This window comes from Symphodus melops (genome assembly GCF_947650265.1).
Source record: "Symphodus melops genome assembly, chromosome: 1".
Lineage (NCBI taxonomy): Eukaryota > Metazoa > Chordata > Actinopteri > Labriformes > Labridae > Symphodus > Symphodus melops.
In genome coordinates this window covers 39,177,081-39,196,822 of record NC_136691.1, presented here as the reverse complement: position 1 = coordinate 39,196,822, position 19,742 = coordinate 39,177,081, and the positions used below count along the sequence as shown (strand labels likewise).

Genomic DNA, 19,742 nt, shown 5'->3' with positions numbered 1-19,742 from the left:
CTCCTTGTATTTAATCGAATGGATATAGTCACAGACGCATGTTCATTTACTGGTTGAAGCAGTTTAGTGTTTATGTACATGTAAGTTTTTAAAATGTCCAAATCCAATTGAACAAATATCAAGAAAATCATTTATAGCTGAGATAGTCAAAACTACTTACTTTTGAGAAACTGATGAACTTAAAAAATATTGGTTCTATTTAAGCCACAGACAAATTCTGTCTTTGTAAAACCAGATCCCTTCCTCCGTCAAGCTCTTTGAATAGGAAGGAGATTATCCATTTAATCTCTTAATCATGCACACTGTATACATAGTTGGTACTGTGCCTAAAACCTGTGTCCTGAACACATGTATCAAAGCCACCTTTTGCATTGAATCCCTCCTTCCCCCCTCCCCGACTAATTCAGGTTAGAGCTGACACTGTTACACACTTTTCTCTCCAGCTGTCAGGATATTATACCCTCGGTGCCCTGTTAAAATGAGACCCAGATCAATGGTGCATTAAATGGAATGTGGAAATATGTAGATTATAAAGTACAGCTTTTTAAAAACCCTCATTCCCACAAATGTATTCATAATAAAGGCAGGCGTTTCATAACATCGGGTTACTGTACATTTTGCACAGTATATGTTCCCCAAAAGTAGGAATTAATAATGAAGATGCTTTTTGGCCTGAAAATGCTATCTGAACAATTATGTACTTAGTTTCTTTCAACAAATGCATTCCACATTATTGTTTTGCCTCATAGCAAAGCACCCAAAAGACTAAAACCTTTCATTTCAGCAAAGGCCGCTATTGGTCACCATCAATAAAAGCATAAAAGCATTTATTTCCCACGTTTGTCAAATTAACAGCATACTCCATCTCCCATAGGACTTGTAAGGTTCATTAACCTTTCTGTGAAGTGGGACAGGTTTCCAGCAGTTACCATAACCTCTGTCTCGCTCCTGCCTCAATTATAATAGAAGAATTAAACATCCAGTGATTCAAAACAGTAATGCTGCCTCTTAAATCCCTTTGTACCAGCTCTCAGTTGTTAATGACTAAAGACACTGAATGAACTGTAGAGTTATCAACAGATAAAACTGAGGACAGAAGCATATCAAATTGCTACTTTTAACAGCAGGGATTACTAACAATACACGTTCCCTCTTTGTTTGACCGTCAGATTTCAGTGTTTCAAAAATGTATTGTTAATATGCAAAATGTGTAAGTTGTCTTTGTTTTGTTGGAATTACACGATATTGGATTAATGTTCAACCAATCTGTTGTGAAACGTAAACATAATATCACATCTTTGTTGAAACACATGCGGCGTTTGTAGTATTTTGATGTCCTAATAACTGCAACTCTCACTGTGAATAACTTAATTGTTTCCATTTTCTGCCGTCCTTCCAAAGTCAAAAGAACACTGAAGACCGACCTTGAACTAATTAAGTGGTCAATTACACGCCTGTTGATCACTTTTAATTTCCTAATAATTAGATTAATTGTGTGGGCAAAGAGTTCATTCTCTTGTCCACCTACTCCTCCTTCATCCTACACTTCTTTTCTTATTTCGGTTTCTCTCCCATCTCTATGCCAGGGCCCACTGCCTTTTGATATTCCTTGATTTGAGTCACTGTTCACGCCTCAAAAAATAGTTTACATCTATACCATTAACTGTTTTAAAAGCATTTCTCTTTCTCTTCCTCTATCATCCCCTTACATCTTCCCCATCACCTCATATATTTTTTGAAATCAAGTATTAGACCTGGATCTATTCTTATCAGTTTACTATCTCTGGACTTGTTTTACCAACCCAAACCGCTGTGATCATGCAGCAAGGCCTCCTGCTTCTGTGTCTGTCTACTGATGCTCCTTGTAGGCAAGCTCTGGCTGGGATTTTCCAGTGCCACCCCCGTCAGTGGGAAGCCCTATACGGGGACATGTCAGCGCCTTGTTTGCTTGTTGTGCTGATGAAGCTGGGGGTGGGGCGAGTGGGCAGCCTTGTTCAGGTTCCAGGATTCCCTTTAAAAATGAGTCAGCCAGCCCCCACTCAAACTGACTGTTACCTTGGGAACTCAGGCTTGGGCTTCCCTCAACAGTAGTTAAGTACAGACTCATCAGCACCCATACTTGTTAACACACACAGAGGAGCTGTACAGGCTTGGAAGCAGCACCCAGGTTAGATGAAATTATCTTATTAAAACGCTCTCACTTTGGCCTTTACTCTGCCCTGTTGGGCCCAATCTGCTCTTTATGGATGAGCTGACCAACTCAGCATACCACAGATAGCTTTGTTAAATGTGTAATGTATGCAAATTAGACTGATTACATGAGTCTAATAATGAGTTTGGCTGGCTAGTTTCTTAAGCCAGTGGTTTGAGTAATAGTATGCTTCCCTGCTAATGAGCCCAACCAATGTATTGTAGGGTTGGTACATCACAGTGTGTCGGTTGATGTCAGTGAAGGCTGGAGTTCGCTTAATAACTGGATTGTTTGTGTTTCAAACTCAGTTCATTACCAAAACCAAATGAGTTTCTTTACTAAAGCCATTAGTCTAGCAGGCTATTGGTAACTGGGTTAATTTGTCGATGCACTGAAGCAGATCATGGGTGACTCCCCCACTCGCTTCACCCTGTCCTGCCACGGCCTTCTCTGCTCAGCTGATCACTAGTAGGTTGCTTTACCAAGTAATCCTCCAAGACTCAAACCCATTTAACTCAAACAGGGTCGTCAAAGACTCCAGAATAAATGATTATTATGTTTTTTATGACTAATTTCATTCACTACCGTCGGCTTCATTCTTAAAATCTGAAATGAAGGTATTTACTTTTATTGTCATGAAAAAAACAAATAAAAATTTGAATAAAACCACTACCATACACGTTTAAATGTACTGTTTAAACTGACTGGGTTGGAGCCATATATATATCTATATCTATATCTATGTATATATATATATGTGTGTGTGTGTGTGTGTGTGTGTGTGTGTGTGTGTGTACACACACACATATGAATTAATATAAATCAATGAATATGAAATAATGAACAGAAAAACAAACCTTTCACATGCTATAACTGCTGAAAATACCATACATTACGATATAACATTCCAGCTGCTTGGCCAATAACTAATGGTTGCCTGCTACAAAATAAAGGCTGACATTCCTCCCGGTGTATTTTGTGCTCTATTCATCTATCATAGAAAAATTATGGTGACGTGCAAAAGCCAGACTGGAAGGTTTTATTTAGAGCATTGGGTTACCGATGTGAAAATGGAGTTTGCAACAGTTGAACAGGTGAAGCCGCCTGTTAGCTTACCTGTAAGGTCATTCTTTAGCACCTGGTTCTGTCTCTGCATACAGATAGATAAGCTGTTGTTGTATTGACAGGATAAGTGTTGGCCGCCACTGTCACCAAGCCATTTAGGCTTCCTGACGTTGCACTGCTGCTCCTCCATGGGGCTGCCGGTAGATAGCCACTGGTACAATCACCAGTCCTTGCCACCGTGATTCAGGATAAAGCTTGGGGCGTTATTATAAAAAACATCACCTTATTATGTGTTTTTAATCGTAATCGTATACTGCAAAGTTGCTAGTCAAAGGTTTCATTTGACATCCATTGACAAAAATGTACAGTGCCCTCCTCTGTTGGGGATCAAGTATCATAAATAGAAATACATGTGTCACGAGTTGAAGGGCAGGAAGCAGGGAGGAGGTGGACCCAAGTGCAGGATAATAATTTATTAACAAAAAGGCAAACAAAAACTTACTTTGAAAAACCAAAATCCAAAAACCACGACGGAGAAAAGACAGGGAGCAGGGAGAAGCAAAACATTCCAAGAACACGACAAACCAAGAGACCATGACAAAAACAATGAACCGACAAGAGACTGAGGAAAAACACAGACTAAATAGACAGGGGTAATTGGACACAGGTGAGACTAACGAGACAGGTGAGGAACATCAGGGTAATCACAAAGGCGGGAAAACACAAGGAACAAAGAACACAAGACCAGAACACTGAGGACATGTACAAAGTAAAACCTAACACCACCACCAAAACCAGATCTACAAAATAAAACAGGAAACACTAAAGACTACACTTAAAACACAAGACAGGAACTAAACAAACAGGTAACATAGGAGAACACAGAGAGACACACTCAAGACTAAAGTAAACACAAGACTATGAAACATTAAAGCACACAAGGGAAACAAACCACACGAGGAAACAAATAACACTAAGGACAGAATGAAAACTAAAACAAGAAACACAGACAAAACCAAACCATGACAGTACCCCCCTCTTAAGGGACAGCTCCCAGATGTCCCAAAAACTCAAAAAACCACCCCAGGGTGGGTGGAGGGGGTCCGGAGGAGGGACTCCGGACGTTCAGGCATACAAGCCATAGTCCGTTCAGGTGGACGGCCCGAAGGCCGAACAAACACGGGGGAAAGCTCTGGGGGACGGCCAGGAGGCCGAACAGGAGAGAGTTCAGGTAGGTAGCCCGGAGGCCGAGCAGGAACGGGAGAGAGTTCAGGTGGCCAGCCCGGAGGCCGAGCAGGCACGGGAGAGAGCTCTGGGGGACGGCCGGGAGGCCGAGCAGGCACGGGAGAGAGTTCAGGTGGGCGGCCCGGAGGCCGAGCAGGCACGGGAGAGAGTTCAGGTTGGCGGCCCGGAGGCCGAGCAGTGAAGGGCAGGACCTTTTCCAAGGGCCCAGGAGCCAGCCCGATTAAAGACGAAGGAACGTCTGGTGTCGGCTGGACTGCCGAGGAGGAGACGTCAGGAGTCGGCTGGAACACAGAGGGAAGCTCAGGTGTCGGCCGGACCACAGAGGAGAAGGCGTCAGGTGTCGGCCGGACCACAGAGAAGACGACATCAGGCGTCGGGAGGACGTCAGGCATCGACTGGGCAGCCGAGGAAACGTCGTTGGGTGTCGGCCGGACCGCAGAGGAGATGTCGTTGGGTGTCGGCCGGACCGCAGAGGAGACGTCGTCGGGCATCGGCCGGACCAGCGAGAAGACGTCATCGGGCGTCGGCCGGACCAGCGAGAAGACGTCGTCGGGTGTCGGGCCGTATGCCGAGGGAACCTCAACATGATGACGACGGCGTTCAGCAGGCAGGGGAACAGGAAGCTGACAACGCTCTGCCGAAGCTGGTGGCAGACGGCGTTCAGCAGGCAGGGGAACAGGAAGCTGACAACGCTCTGCCGAAGCTGGTGGCAGACGGCGTTCAGCAGGCACGGGGACAGGAAGCTGACAACGCTCTGCCGAAGCTGGTGGCAGACAGCGTTCAGCAGGCACGGGGACAGGAAGCTGACAACGCTCTGCCGAAGCTGGTGGCAGACGGCGTTCAGCAGGCACGGGGACAGGAAGCTGACAACGCTCTGCCGAAGCTGGTGGCAGACGGCGTTCAGCAGGCACGGGGACAGGAAGCTGACAACGCTCTGCCGAAGCTGGTGGCAGACGGCGTTCAGCAGGCACGGGGACAGGAAGCTTACAACGCTCTGCCGAAGCTGGTGGCAGACGGCGTTCAGCTGGAACGGGAACAGGAAGCAGACGGCGCTCTGCCGGAACGGGAACAGGAAGCAGACGGCGCTCTGCCGGAACGGGAACAGGAAGCAGACGGCGCTCTGCCGGAACGGGGACAGGAAGCAGACGGCGCTCTGCCGGAACGGGGACAGGAAGCAGACGGCGCTCTGCCGGAACGGGGACAGGAAGCAGACGGCGCTCTGCCGGAACGGGGACAGGAAGCAGACGGCGCTCTGCCGGAACGGGGACAGGAAGCAGACGGCGCTCTGCCGGAACGGGGACAGGAAGCAGACGGCGCTCTGCCGGAACGGGAACAGGAAGCAGACGGCGCTCTGCCGGAACGGGAACAGGAAGCAGACGGCGCTCTGCCGGAACGGGGACAGGAAGCAGACGGCGCTCTGCCGGAACGGGGACAGGAAGCAGACGGCGCTCTGCCGGAACGGGGACAGGTAGCAGACAGCGCTCTGCCGGAACGGGGACAGGAGGCAGACAGCGCTCTGCCGGAACGGGGACAGGAGGCAGACAGCGCTCTGCCGGAACAGGGACAGGAGGCAGACAGCGCTCTGCTGGAACAGGGACAGGTAGCAGAGGCTCTGAGGCACCAGGAGGCTGAAGCCTGGACTGAGGTTTAGACTGCTGTGGAGGGCTGGACTCAAAAAATATCTTCGTCCAGTCGGGGAGCATATGAATCAGCCAAGGCCTCGAGTAAATCTCCCTTCGAGCCTCGGCAAGGGCTGCCTCCCTTTCCTCTTCGCAGCCAGCCATTTTAATGTCATTTCTAATGCATGTGAGGTTATATGTAACCTCACGCAGATCAAAAAATCCCGCTGGGTCCATAAATGGTCGGTTCATTCTGTCACGAGTTGAAGGGCAGGAAGCAGGGAGGAGGTGGACCCAAGTGCAGGATAATAATTTATTAACAAAAAGGCAAACAAAAACTTACTTTGAAAAACCAAAATCCAAAAACCACGACGGAGAAAAGACAGGGAGCAGGGAGAAGCAAAACATTCCAAGAACACGACAAACCAAGAGACCATGACAAAAACAATGAACCGACAAGAGACTGAGGAAAAACACAGACTAAATAGACAGGGGTAATTGGACACAGGTGAGACTAACGAGACAGGTGAGGAACATCAGGGTAATCACAAAGGCGGGAAAACACAAGGAACAAAGAACACAAGACCAGAACACTGAGGACATGTACAAAGTAAAACCTAACACCACCACCAAAACCAGATCTACAAAATAAAACAGGAAACACTAAAGACTACACTTAAAACACAAGACAGGAACTAAACAAACAGGTAACATAGGAGAACACAGAGAGACACACTCAAGACTAAAGTAAACACAAGACTATGAAACATTAAAGCACACAAGGGAAACAAACCACACGAGGAAACAAATAACACTAAGGACAGAATGAAAACTAAAACAAGAAACACAGACAAAACCAAACCATGACAACATGAGTAAACCACATCCTCAAAAATGAATTGCCACCATAGTTACTTTTTTTTGTAGTGACTTTCTAAAACGTTTTTTCTGTTTCATTGTAGCCAGTTAAAACATATGATGGTTTTTGTTAATCATGCGAGTATTTGACCAGCACTTGCTCCTGACAAAGACGGACCAAACTTTGGGGATTCCAGGGTCGAGCTTTAAAGATGTAATTTTCAGTGCTGAATTTGATGAGGGATGAGAGTTAATTCATCTGTGGGTTACAGAAGCCCTACATACCAGGGAGGTATCCTGAGTGGTTAGTGTGCTTTGCCTCATGTGGCTTAATGGTCACAGGAACCACTAAGTGTTTGTGGCTGTAATGGTAGGCCTCTCCCAGCCTCCCAATCTAAGGAAATTCAACAACATGCCTCACTACAGTATGTCATTGATATGATAACTTTTTTGCAGTTTAAGGAGAATCCTGCATTATTCTACGGTTGAGTAACAGTGGACATATATCATTGAGGAAAGACTGATGGTTGATTGTATACTTACTGTAGTACGTCAAGTGAATTCACTACTCTCTTTCCCCCCATAATGAATCATCTTTTCATGGAGTCTTTTTAAAATCCAGAAATCTTCAAACGTTGTGCTTTGTTGAGACAATTTAGTACCCTATTTTAGCAATCATGTGTGAGGGGGAAAAAACTGTGTTTAACCTGTAAACTGTGAGGTTCCTTGTGAGACACGTACTTTTAATTCACAATAACCCTGCAAATGAATGGGCTGATTACTGAGGCGAAGATGAGGAGGCAGTCATAAGCACTTGGCTTGAGTGGAATAGGCGAGGGGGGGTGGGGGGGTGGGTGGGGGGGGAGGAGTGGCTGTGGCGGTACAAGTCCAGCCTCAGAAATAGAGCTGTGAACACCATCTGTCATGCTCTCTCTCCCCGTCTGTTAGCCTGACTGCAAGTAAAAGGGAGAATGATGCTCTCAGAACTGCATTAGAAGGACGTGGGTGCTGATTGTCGTAGGTGTGGGTTTACAGGGTGTGCGGCAGAGGGGGAGGGAAGCGGTGGATATACAAGGAGGTGCATGAGTAACCGACAAAGGGAAGCACTCACCCACACAGAGAAAGAAAAGGGTTCTTGGGCAAGTGGGTATTCCTGGTGAAACCGCACCCCTGTGCCTACCCACCACCTCCTCACGGACTCCTACCTATTGGCTCTTTCCGAGGATTCCTGGCGGAAGTTATGCAGACATATTATACAAACTCACAGCTCATCTTCTTCTTTAAGGCCTGGAGGAGTTTACAAATCACGTATTGTTGAGCAAACTTACCCTACTTACTGCAGCCGAACGGAAGTGCACCCAGGAAAGAATATCTTCCTGCTTGATTCAGAAGAATTCTATTTTCTATGTACTTTATTAATCCTGAGAGAAATCTCCAGAGCGACATTTGACAATTTAATGGCGGATAATACTGCTTTTGACTGAACTAATTCTTACTCTTTGTTTTGGTTATGATAAATGAGTTGGTGTGTATCTGCCTTCACACAGAACAGAGAGCCAGAGTTTTTGCTCTGAATATTTGTGGTTGGAGTGTCAGGCTGTTACGTGACCCACAGAAAAGCTCTGCTGCAGTGCTTTTTCCAGATTATTCAGAATTATTCATCACTCATATTGTGTAGGTTGTTTGGGATCCTTTTTACTTTGACTGAGTCAGTGTAGAGTCAGTAAAACATGAAGGCAAGTAAGGCCCCGATGAGCAGCAGAAAGAGACAGGACCGAAGTGTACATACTGTAACATGACAACTGGACTACATCCATACATACATAGTTATAAAGAGGTTACTAGCTCCTATAGAGCCAGCGCAGGTCACTTTAAGTGAATCTAAATATTTGAATGAAGACTTCTGATTGTAACTTCTTTATTTCTATGATTGAATCCATACAGGCTAATCCCAGATCAGCCGCACAACAGCTTGTCGGGACTCTCCCTGCATCTCACTTCTCTTAAAGTCTGTCTCCTCCTTTTTCAAGGCCCTTTTACCAGGCCACGTGTTTCCTGTTGGGGTCCGTCTGAAACCTTATGTCCCTACTCACTACACCCCCCTGCTGCCACAAACACATCAGTAGTTGTCTGAACAATCTGCAGCGTTGTAAAATTTCTTTTTAATTTGTCCTGTTACAATAAAATAAAATAATGTCTTACCAAACACAAAATCCATTCCTCCGTTGGATTCAGGTGTAGTAATTTCCTTTAATACTAATAATAATACATTCCTCACTGATTCTTGGCCATTCCATCAAAATGAATCCTCCTCCCATGAAAGATTGACAGGCTGTCGTGCATTAGAGTGTGATGTTCCTCTCTGTTTAGTATGTTAAGTAACAAGGCCATTTTGACACTTTCAGTTTTTATCTTGGTCAGTTTCTGCCTCTCCCACACTGCTCTGTGTGATTCACTATCACAGCTACTGGACTGGGTATTCCCCTCGTACGACGATGCAAAGCGCACAGTCACATTTCGTTTCACCTAATAACTCTTGAATAGCTCTCTCTCTCTCTCTCTCTCTCTCTCTCTCTCTCTCTCTCTCTAACTTGATTTAGTGATTGGCGCATTTCTTCTGCTGCTGTTTGATGATGAACCACAGTTGTCTATGTTGTCTACTCAGATATTAGTGTTTACCCTCTGAGCTCTGTATTTTTTTTAAATTTCAAAATAAGGTTTAGTTTGGATTGTAGCAAATATCTATAAACTAAATCACTGCTATGTTGCACTTACAACAACAGGCAGGGAAAAATAGACAGACAAGAGAAAGCAATATAAAATTAGCAAACTTGCTTTCTTACTTACATTTCAACATGATGGTTCACCTGTGGGTCATTACTGCTTTGTTTGTTTATGCTTAAAAAAAGCAGTAACACCAATATTTTGGATATCCAAATGAAGGCACTTAATCCTCACAGTGCAACAATGGGAAATTACCCTGCTTGTATTTGGGAGCTCTACAGTGTCTGAGATTTGTAGTATCAACACTTTTGACTTTTTTTAAACCCTGAGCTCAAACTTTTATCCAAGCTGAGAATATCATTGATCCAAGCTTAACTTCATCAATGCATCATGTGCCTTTTGATTTCCCCATTAAAGCTGTCATGGATTTATGATATGAAAAACTGTGAGCTGTCAGCTGTGAGAGCCGTGTAGGGGCTTATTCTCCAGCTCATTGGTGGGCTTTACAAACATTGTGGGAGACTTGTAATCAGATAATTTCCTTAATTGTTTATCATCATCCCAGATTTTGCATGGGTGGGGTTTTCAAGAAGACCATTCAACTGGCTAAAGAGACATTCAATCAATTGAATAACGTAGAATTGCATTCACTTCCACCCTGTCAAGTAAAAAGTGAGTTATCATTTTCATCTCAGTACATTTACATTGTCAGTGTTTCACTTGAAGTTACCTCCATATTACTGTAACATTTATCATCCAAACTTTGCCACTCCAAGAAAGTACTCCAAGAATAAAATAATACACTTATTACAGCTCTTACCTCCAGCTGAACCTTTTCGAAGGAAACATAATTAAACACAGCAAGCAGCTGTCAGTCATTTAGCGGTCAGAACTTTTCACGCTCTGTGTCCGCCCCCACAGCGGGGTCCCTGAGGGAGGCTCGCCCACCTTGTGAGAAAGTCCTGTAGATTAGTGTGAGGAGGGGTCCGTCACTCCCCAGTGAACACCAGAACAAGAGTCGGAGACCTTCACACTGCCCTGGTTTGTCACAATGTAAAGATAGACCACTTTAGCACAGACAGTAATCACTGTGTAGATCTGAATATGATGTACTTTATTCCATGTGTCGCTTCCTGTTAATGACTTGACTTTTATTGTTTAGCTGAATATCAGTGTCAGATTCATTTGCTGCTGTTCTCACTTGATGCTTTATAATGAAATTAAAAGGGCAAGGGATGCCATGGAGAGTGAGAGAGAAACAAGCACCAAGATATGGGAAAATGTTGCATGCTCAAATGTTGACTACCTGTTGCTATGGCAATGGGTTTGGATCCTGCGGGCTGCAGGACTCTTGCTAGTTCTAAATAAAGCTTCTTCTTTTTTTCCTCTCACTGATCAGCAGATGAAGATCCTCACAGTTGAAACTAATCTTCTGAATATTTTACCAGTCTGTGTAAACACTGGTGCTCTGCTCTGTCTTATCTACTGCTAAACCTTCTAAAGAGCCGTTTAAAAGATGAGAGGACGAACAACAGAGGACACATGCTCTGATACTGCTGCTCCATATCCCACGTGAAATAATTAATATTTGTAAATGAATCATTACAAAGTGTATCTCAGTCATTCTGGCATACACACTATGTGCTTATGACTAGAGTTGTACATTTTTATTTGGCACTAAACACCATGGCAGTATTTCATCAGCTGCCAGGTGCGGAATAAAAAAAAAACACAAATCAAGCTCATTTCTTGTACATTTTTACCATAGAGCAATGGTTTTTTAATCTATACTTGTACGGGAATATAGAAGGATTTTATTTTTCACAACATACATTGGAGCAATCATGTATGGCATTCAACAGTTACATATTTGTTATCCTCATCACAAATAAGATCGTTGTACCTCCGAGTAAATGTGTTTTTATCTCACCCCAGATGTCTTAATAAACTCCACAATGTACCAGTATGTTCTGAGTCTGCATCCCTCAAGTAAAAGGCAGCTGTAAACTCTATTTTTGTTTGATCTGTTGTTCAAGCAACAACTCAAATGTCTGCAGAAAGATCACAGGAGTTCAGAAGGAGCCTCTGTCTTTTGTCCTCACATGCTGTCTAGTAACACAGTACCTCTGTCACCCTGCGGAGGGAGCCTGTGTGTGCAGAAAATAGGTGGTTGGATCTGATATTTGATGCCCGTGATGGGAACTTCCATGCTTACCTCAAGTGGGTTTTGGGCCATTTCTCGGACAACATATTTGGTCCTTTATCCTCCCACTCGAGGATTTTCGCAGCCATCTTGCTTTAAGCAGCCAATGTGTTAAACAATCACTCCTGTGTGAGGTGAATGACTGTGTGCCTCCTGGAGCTGAGGGAGTTTCACCTGACAAGTATACCATGGAAATGATCATGACATGTATCATTGTTTCACTTCAGGTAACATGATACCTGTCACTAGGCAACAGAAAGTTAATATACAATTAATAATATGGGAAATTGCCTCATGGAAATTCTCTCATTGTTTTCATTTGATGATGAAATGTATTTTGTCCAGTAAATGTCTTCAGATATTAATATAACAGATCTTTCACATTGTATTTTCACATTTGTATCAACAATTGTATGTGTTTTTCTTTTTCTGGTAGGGGGCTTCATGTATAGTTTTTTTTTTACCATCTATCAAGTATCATCTCTCTCTTTTTTTTTTTTACAACAATCTCTAATATAGTAAAATGAAAAACCTGCAGGTCAGCCTGTAACAACTATCTTGGGAATCGAATGACTTCTCCTTCATCTCTGGTGTTTGCACAGTGGCTGATAATTCAAAGACTAACCACAGAGCTAAGGGCTCACTGAACATGTTTTGCTGTGGGAGAACAAACAGAAGAGTGGCATTGAGTTTTGTTCAGGACAATAATTTAAAAAAAAATAATAATAATATGTTTTTTTTTAAAAAACACCCAATCTATCATATTGTTAGTTTTAGAACATGTGTCTTACCTTCAAAAAATGTTCATTAAGGTTATACCTGAGTGTGTCTGTGTGTGTGTTTTATCAGGGCAGTGTGCTGAAGAGAGGACAGATTGAAGGGACGACCCTCACCGGTGAGCACAGTTTGCAACTAATGGGTCACTTTAAAAACTCAGAACTATGGAAGACATTCAACTTTAGTGCTGATTCCTGCATATTTAAAATATAGATATATTACACATTCATTTGCACTGTGCATATTCAACACATTCATATGATGTCAATAAATACATTTACTTTAATTACAAAAAACACAAATCCTCAGTTTCACTTTGGTTTATAATAATGAGTGTCATGTTAAGGCCAAAGGTTTTGAATGTGTAACATCTGACATGTCTGAGTGCTGTAAAAAATGCATCAGAGAGTAAAGTTTCTTTTCTTGCAGAACAGGTATTAAAGATAATTAAAAAAAAACTGTATCCAGCTTATTACTAAATATAACTATGATGAGTTCCACATGTTCATGGTTACAACCAAAATGACCACTGGTTCATCGTAAACTTAGCAAAGTTTCTCACTTGTTGTTTTTCCCTGCAGAATATAATCCTCCAACTCCGCCTAAGAAGACTGGTTTTCACCGCTACCAGTTCATGTTGTTTGAGCAGCCTCCAGACACATCGGTGTCCCTGGCTGAGAAGGAGAGTTCATCCCGCGGTAATGACTCAACTCACCAGCACCTTCAGTTCACAACATTTTGGTCACTGCAGTATCATCCATCATACACCAACACGAGTTGTTGAATCAGCATTAGAGACATAACAACAAATCATTAATCATTTCCTCTCAAATTACCAACATTACTGTTTTTTATCCTTGTAGTTTTTGCTCTTTTTCAAGCGACAGAAAGATTTTTTTAAGCATCAGTAAGAAAATATTTATATTCTTGACACAAAGTAGGAAGTTATGTCATCTAACAACACAAGAATGATTTAGATATTGCCTCATTTGTTTGAGTGGGCTTAATCCTTTATATAGAGTGACTTGTTTCCGTATTAACAAATGTCTGTCGATCTATTATTAGTGATTTGATTTGTTACATAAGGGCCCGGAAATAAACTCCAGCCAGAAGACATCTAACTATCTTGAAACCCACGTTTCTTGCTGGTGTGTACATTAAGAGTGGAGCACAAACAGTTATGTGTATTATGAATAATTAATCAAAGCATTGGAAGTTGCTATTCAAAAAAAAGATGATTTTCTTATCAGATGTTTCAGGTTAACAAGGGACATGTTAATGAGGTTAGTGAGTCGGTCTGCTGCAGTGCTGATACCTGCAGGGTCAAGACGAGTATTGTCGGCTCCCACGCAGACGTGCACGTGTCAGTCTGACCACGCCAGACCTGAAATCTGTCTCTAACATGTCAGCACACGTGAATAATACCATATTTAACATAGGTATACCTTTGATCATATACTGACTGTAATACCAGATGGTTTTGTACCTTAGTCGTACTGGCAGAATGAAGAGTTTTTGTTTTTCAGCTTTTCTGACTTTTCCTCCCCCCTGAATAAAAGTCTCTCGGAGGTTGGGAAACTTCACCTGGATGTACAAGTGCAGCACCTCACAGGAGGCGTGCCCGTCTGTCTGCTCTACTCGGGTCACAGCCGGTGATTTGAGGGGAGATTGGGGCGGTTTGAGACTTCAAGCGCTGCGGACGTCAATGAGTGAAGTTGCCAGTTTCTGTTTGAAGTTTTGACGGCTATGTCAGCAAACAATCAAGGCACATTAGTTTGAGGTCTGTTTGATGTTGAAACCGCTGGAAGAAAAGAAACGTCAATAGAAATGTAATTTGGAGAATTTAACATATCCAAAATTCAGATCTGGGAAGATGAACTCTTATCAAATTGTAATTGTATTCACTGTGTCAGAACTGGTTAAGCTGAATAAATCCCGACATGAATAGTTGCCTGCTGTTTGGAATATTTTAATATCATTTTTGCGCCACATAATAAACTGGAGCAGTCTCGTTTCTGCTCTAATACTGTAGTTGCGCCCACATTATGAAGCGATTGAACTGAGTGGATCCACCCATCCTTAATCTACTGTATGAGTAGCTGCTGTACTTCCTCTCTCCTTCATTCTGCTCTCTCTATTCAAAGGAAATGAAATTAAGATATTCCCTCTCAGATAATCAAATGTTTATTTGATGGGTCAATTTTGAAGAGGATAAAGAAGGCAATGGCTAAAGACAGTGTGAAATATTGAGAATTAAAGCCCAGTCGTTCTCTATTAATAGGACAAAATTCAATGTCATGTTTTTTTATTGGCTTGGTTTATTTCTGTGTCGTACCTGCTGTTTTATTTTTGGCTTCCACTTGGCCGTGATGATCACGGAATTCCTGCTCAGACAAGAGGAACGGAGGGAATCCCATGTCTCCCCACCTCCTCCGTTAAGTATGTTCACTTATTAGCGTCTGTCCTCCCTCCATGTGGCATGACACAGAGAGCATTTTTCATAGCCCATGACATTAATTGATGTGATTTGCAAAGGGGAGAGCATTTAGTCGTGGGTGGGAGACTCCTAATGATCATTTTCCACTTCCAGTCACGCAGTCATTGACTCAATTTTATTGCAAATTTGTCGTCTTTTTTTCTTTCATCTCTGGCCATCACTTGAGTAGTAAAGTGGGTGAACAATGAGAGGTGGAGCAGGGCTGTTGTGAGGACTGTGGGAGTCTGCTGTGCCTCCTGTGTTAAGGTTATCAATATGGGTCAGTGAACTGATGAAGACAGCTGGTTTGTTACATGAGGAACTACAGGGGGGCTTCACTCTTGGCACCGGGCACAAGGGCTTGATCGTGGGGGAATCCCCTTCGCACTGGCTCAGGAAGGCTTTCCCTGATTGAAGGCTGCCCCAGTGCCAGAGTGGGGGGCAGGCGGGGGCACACGGGCCCTCGTGATACTTGTTAGTCACTTGGCAAGCCCATAATATGTCCTGTGAATGTTTGGTGCAGCCAAGTCGTTTTGTCAAGGGGAAGAGTGTTACAAAGCTGGGGAGAGAAACGATGAGGCCTTGAAGGAGGCTAACAATTGTTGTTTCAGCTAACAAGGTAGTTTGTACATACATTTCTCACACATCCTCCCCCTGTGTGCTTAAACCTTCCAAATACTGATCAGACACAACAGATTTTTAATTATTTGCTAGAAAATAAAAAAAGAACAACGTTGAAAAATGTGGTTTTTTTCCCCTCAGATCTTCAGTAAATAATAAGCGAGAGGATGTACGTGACTCTCATGTTGTGTGAATGAACGCATCACAGTGGAGTTAGCTGCTGGATGCTACACGTTGCTCATCTTGCCTCCGAGAGCCCCTACTGCCAGCTCAGCACACTCCACAGTAATTGAAGCCATTTGCAGTGTTGCAGTGTGGTAATGGGCAGATCCATGTCTACCACCCACCCACAGCCTCTACCATTAATCAGAGCTGCGTGGAGTCAAGAGAGCCAGGATTTGGTTGCTACAGCAGGCCTGAGCCTCAGCCAGGAGTCGGCTGCCTCCAAGGAACACTTTGACGTGTAAAATTTTGGCTGGTTTGGGTTTTTTGTTGTTGTTGTTGTTGTTGTTGTTCTCATCTTAAAGACTGCTTGTGAAAGTTAAGGTTAAAGTTTCTAGAATTTTCTGAACTCCCTTCATCCAGAGATCCACTGCTGAAATGAGTAATCAAAGTACAGCCGAAAAAAAGGAAACCAGTTGATCCAGAGGAGAGGAAGACATTTTTTGGTCTTTTTTTAAGTAACATACCAAATAAGCCGAATTCAAGCCAATGAAATCCTTTTTTTTAGGACTGGTTGGTGGGTTGAAACATTTGATGACACCACACTGCAATGTTGGAAATTATGATTGTGAAAGGACATTTTCACTCACCATCACCACGAGTTGACCTCATGGATGATTCGTTACCGATGCAATAATTAGCAAACTAACAAATAGTTTGGACTATTAATTAAAGTCCCTCACATCTGGTAACAACGTATGCTGCTAACATCGCTCTTCAACCTGTAGCCAAACTCCCTGCTGAAGCTCCCCAATGCTCACCTCTGGCCTACAGGTCATGACCTCTGACACCCCCCCCCCCCCCCCCCCCCCCCCCCCCCCCCACACACACACACACACATACACACACACACACACACACACACACACAGAACTTCCCCTTTATGATGATAGGACTACGAGCATGTTGTGATAAAGCTCAGTGCCGTTCTGATAAGCTCCGATGCGACTCCTCTTACTCTCCTGTGATGAACAGGTTTACTTGGTTTGGAGTATTTTTGAGAGACTGTAAGAGGTTTAACAGGGACACCGCCCACACCACTAAATGTAGCAGCTCTGTGTCACCTCACAGCAGTCCTGATCTTCCTGCCATACCCAGACGGAGCAGCAAGGTGGAAACAAAAGGGAAGGCAGGAAGACTTTAACATCGCCCTCAGGTCCTACACTATCTGTCCTTTCCATGAGCAGGCAGATGGGAGAGGTGGAAACACGTCTCCTCACTACAAACACACACCAGCCTATTTTAAGGTCACTTGTAAGTCTAGGAATTCACAGGGGTAGCAGCCAGTGTGATAGCACCAGATATTGTGAATTTGCCTCTTTTTGGATTGCACCCAATGATTGCACAGCTTTAGACAGGATTATGTGTGTAAAGCCTCACAAGCAGTGCCTGGTTTTGACTCCCTCATGATCGTTACAATAAAATCATCTTCAGTGTGACAATCTCTGTTCGAGGAAACGTCGCCTTACGCTGCAGTGAGGCAGGTTCTGCCTATGAAAGGTTTAGAGAAAGTTTTACCGTTAATGTATGAAATCTGCCATGAACTATATCCCAATAGTCTGTGTGAAGTCCATCACCCAGCTGCCTCACCCCTCAGCTTTCAGTGCAGTTTGAGGATCTACAGAGGCGGTGAATTATCTCCCACTGAAGCACAGGCCAGAGGGGCCACCGGACCATGCCCTACAATACAGACAGGTCACTTGATTCCATTGCCCTCACTTGATTATCAGAGCCCTTTCTGCGGTGACCTGGCAACATTCAGGTACTCATCTGCTCATCTCCCAGTTATTATTCAGAGTCTCTCCCAGCTGAGCTCAGAACCTGACCTGACCTCATGGCACCGACTGTGTGTCTGCGACTGAGATGTCAGGCTCATAAACTAAACGATTTAGGTAAGGAGGATGAGATAGGGTGGATGAGTCCAAAAAAGTTGAGAAAGAATTTGGTGATAATGTCATTCACATTCAATACTGATATAATAAGAAAATATGGAGGAAAAAAAGGCTGCAAAATCATGGCTTTAGTAAGACAATCTGCCAAAAATGGGAAAAAGAAAAAAAAAAAAATCTGTCCGACTTGTGTGTGCATTGATTTGATTGGCAAGGTTAAAGGGTATTTCTTCGCTCAGATGTATTCCTTGGGAAGATACAAAATGTTGCTCCCTGATGATGAAAACAGCCACAGCAAAGGCCTGTAAAGCAACTGCTGCAAGAGTAGAAAAGCAGTAATGTTTCTATCCAGGCAGGATCAGACTGGGATCCTAACTACAAGACCATCTTTGCTTAGTATTTGGAGCATTTCAATAGTTGGCTTTCTTTGCAAAAGATTAACTTTCTTTCTCTTGAGCATCTGTTAATGCAATTCCTGCACATACGGAAATACCAGAAAGTCAGCCATTCCCTGGATTACACGGCGCGGCATTGTCTTATGTGCACCCAAACATTCACTCATTCCCTCTAGAATCTGTTGGAGTTTGCAACTTGAAAGCACACAGGGTTTTGTTACCTTGGAATAATAATTGTAAAATGGTCTCTTTTTTTTCTAAAGGGAGGAGAAGCTGCAGGGAATCAGCGCTTGTCAAAATCTAAGAAGTGATATTGTCATACCAGCCGGATGGCCGTCTGGTGTTTGTTTAAAAGGGGAGGGAAGAAAAAAAAGAAACAGTCCAGGCAATTGAATCATATCTTCTTGCCAATACGTCCTTGCGTTCCCACCTCCATCATTACAGCAACATGTTTTATTTTCAGTAGTGCTGTTCTCAGTGACTCACATCCCAGAGCCATGTGCTGCTCAGTTAGGCCTCAGATCCCTCTAACACGGGCCAAGCGGTCAGGAGAAATGATGCTCCTGTAATGCAGCAGAGATTACACTCAGATTCTGCTAAATTTATGTTGAATATTGTAAATATTGTAATATGGACTCTTATAACCTTTTTAATTGATCTTAGTTATTTATGTATTTCATCTTTGTACACTGAAAACAAACTGTATTTCAAGCACATTATGTCTAAATTACCAGAAATAACACTCTGTTTGTGTCTTTCTTGTCTCCACAGGTAAATGGGATCTATCGGCCTTCATCACCAGGTTCGATCTCGGAAAGCCTGTGGCCACTCTGCAGTTTCTCACCAAAAACTACGAGGACTGAAGGATTCTTAAAGTCAGAAATGTTAGTGAAAAAGAACATAACAGTGATGTTCATTCTTTCCCTGAATTAAACAGCATCAATTCTTCAAAGCTTACAACAGGCTAGTCTTCTTTGCCTCTATCTTATCACTCAGGTAGACAGACATTTCCTCTTTGAGTTGCACCAGCTGCTATGTTTTTTGATGTTTCTCTGTTTTGCTGTGTCGCGGTCTGGAGCGACAGATTTGGGATAGATTTTGACCTCACTGGGGATTTCTTATTAGTTTCCGAACACTGTCACCAAGAGAAGGAAGACGGCCTGATATCACAACTCGGTGTGGAAAGAGTTGACTCTAATTCAGGGGCGGAAACACGTCAGGGCCAAAAAAAGGAAGTGGGAGGTGAAACCGAGACCGCAACAGAGCCGGATGCCGGAGTGGAACTTGAACCAAAATACTCTGCAGTGAGACAGAGCAAGGGGAGGGGCTGCAAGGCCTGTGGTATGTATTGAGTGTAGGGAACTGTTTGTGTCATTGTTTATCATATTTCCATTGACCACTCTCACCTCGGTCGGAAAAACACAAAGCTAATTCAGGTTCTCGATGGATTCTTTTGA

General features: G+C 43.4%; 1 protein-coding gene across 1 annotated transcript in view; it reads left to right on the top strand.

The window, feature by feature from the left end:
- The window catches only part of pebp4 (phosphatidylethanolamine binding protein 4), a 51,795-nt gene extending 32,558 nt beyond the window's left edge, over positions 1–19,237 (top strand). The window contains exons 5-7 of the mRNA XM_079343948.1: positions 12,755–12,800; positions 13,264–13,380; positions 19,057–19,237. Of these exons, the coding sequence (XP_079200074.1) occupies positions 12,755–12,800; positions 13,264–13,380; positions 19,057–19,148 (255 nt within the window). The 3' untranslated portion in view covers positions 19,149–19,237. The remainder of the gene's footprint in view (positions 1–12,754; positions 12,801–13,263; positions 13,381–19,056) is intronic.
- The last annotated feature ends 505 nt before the right edge of the window (positions 19,238–19,742 follow it).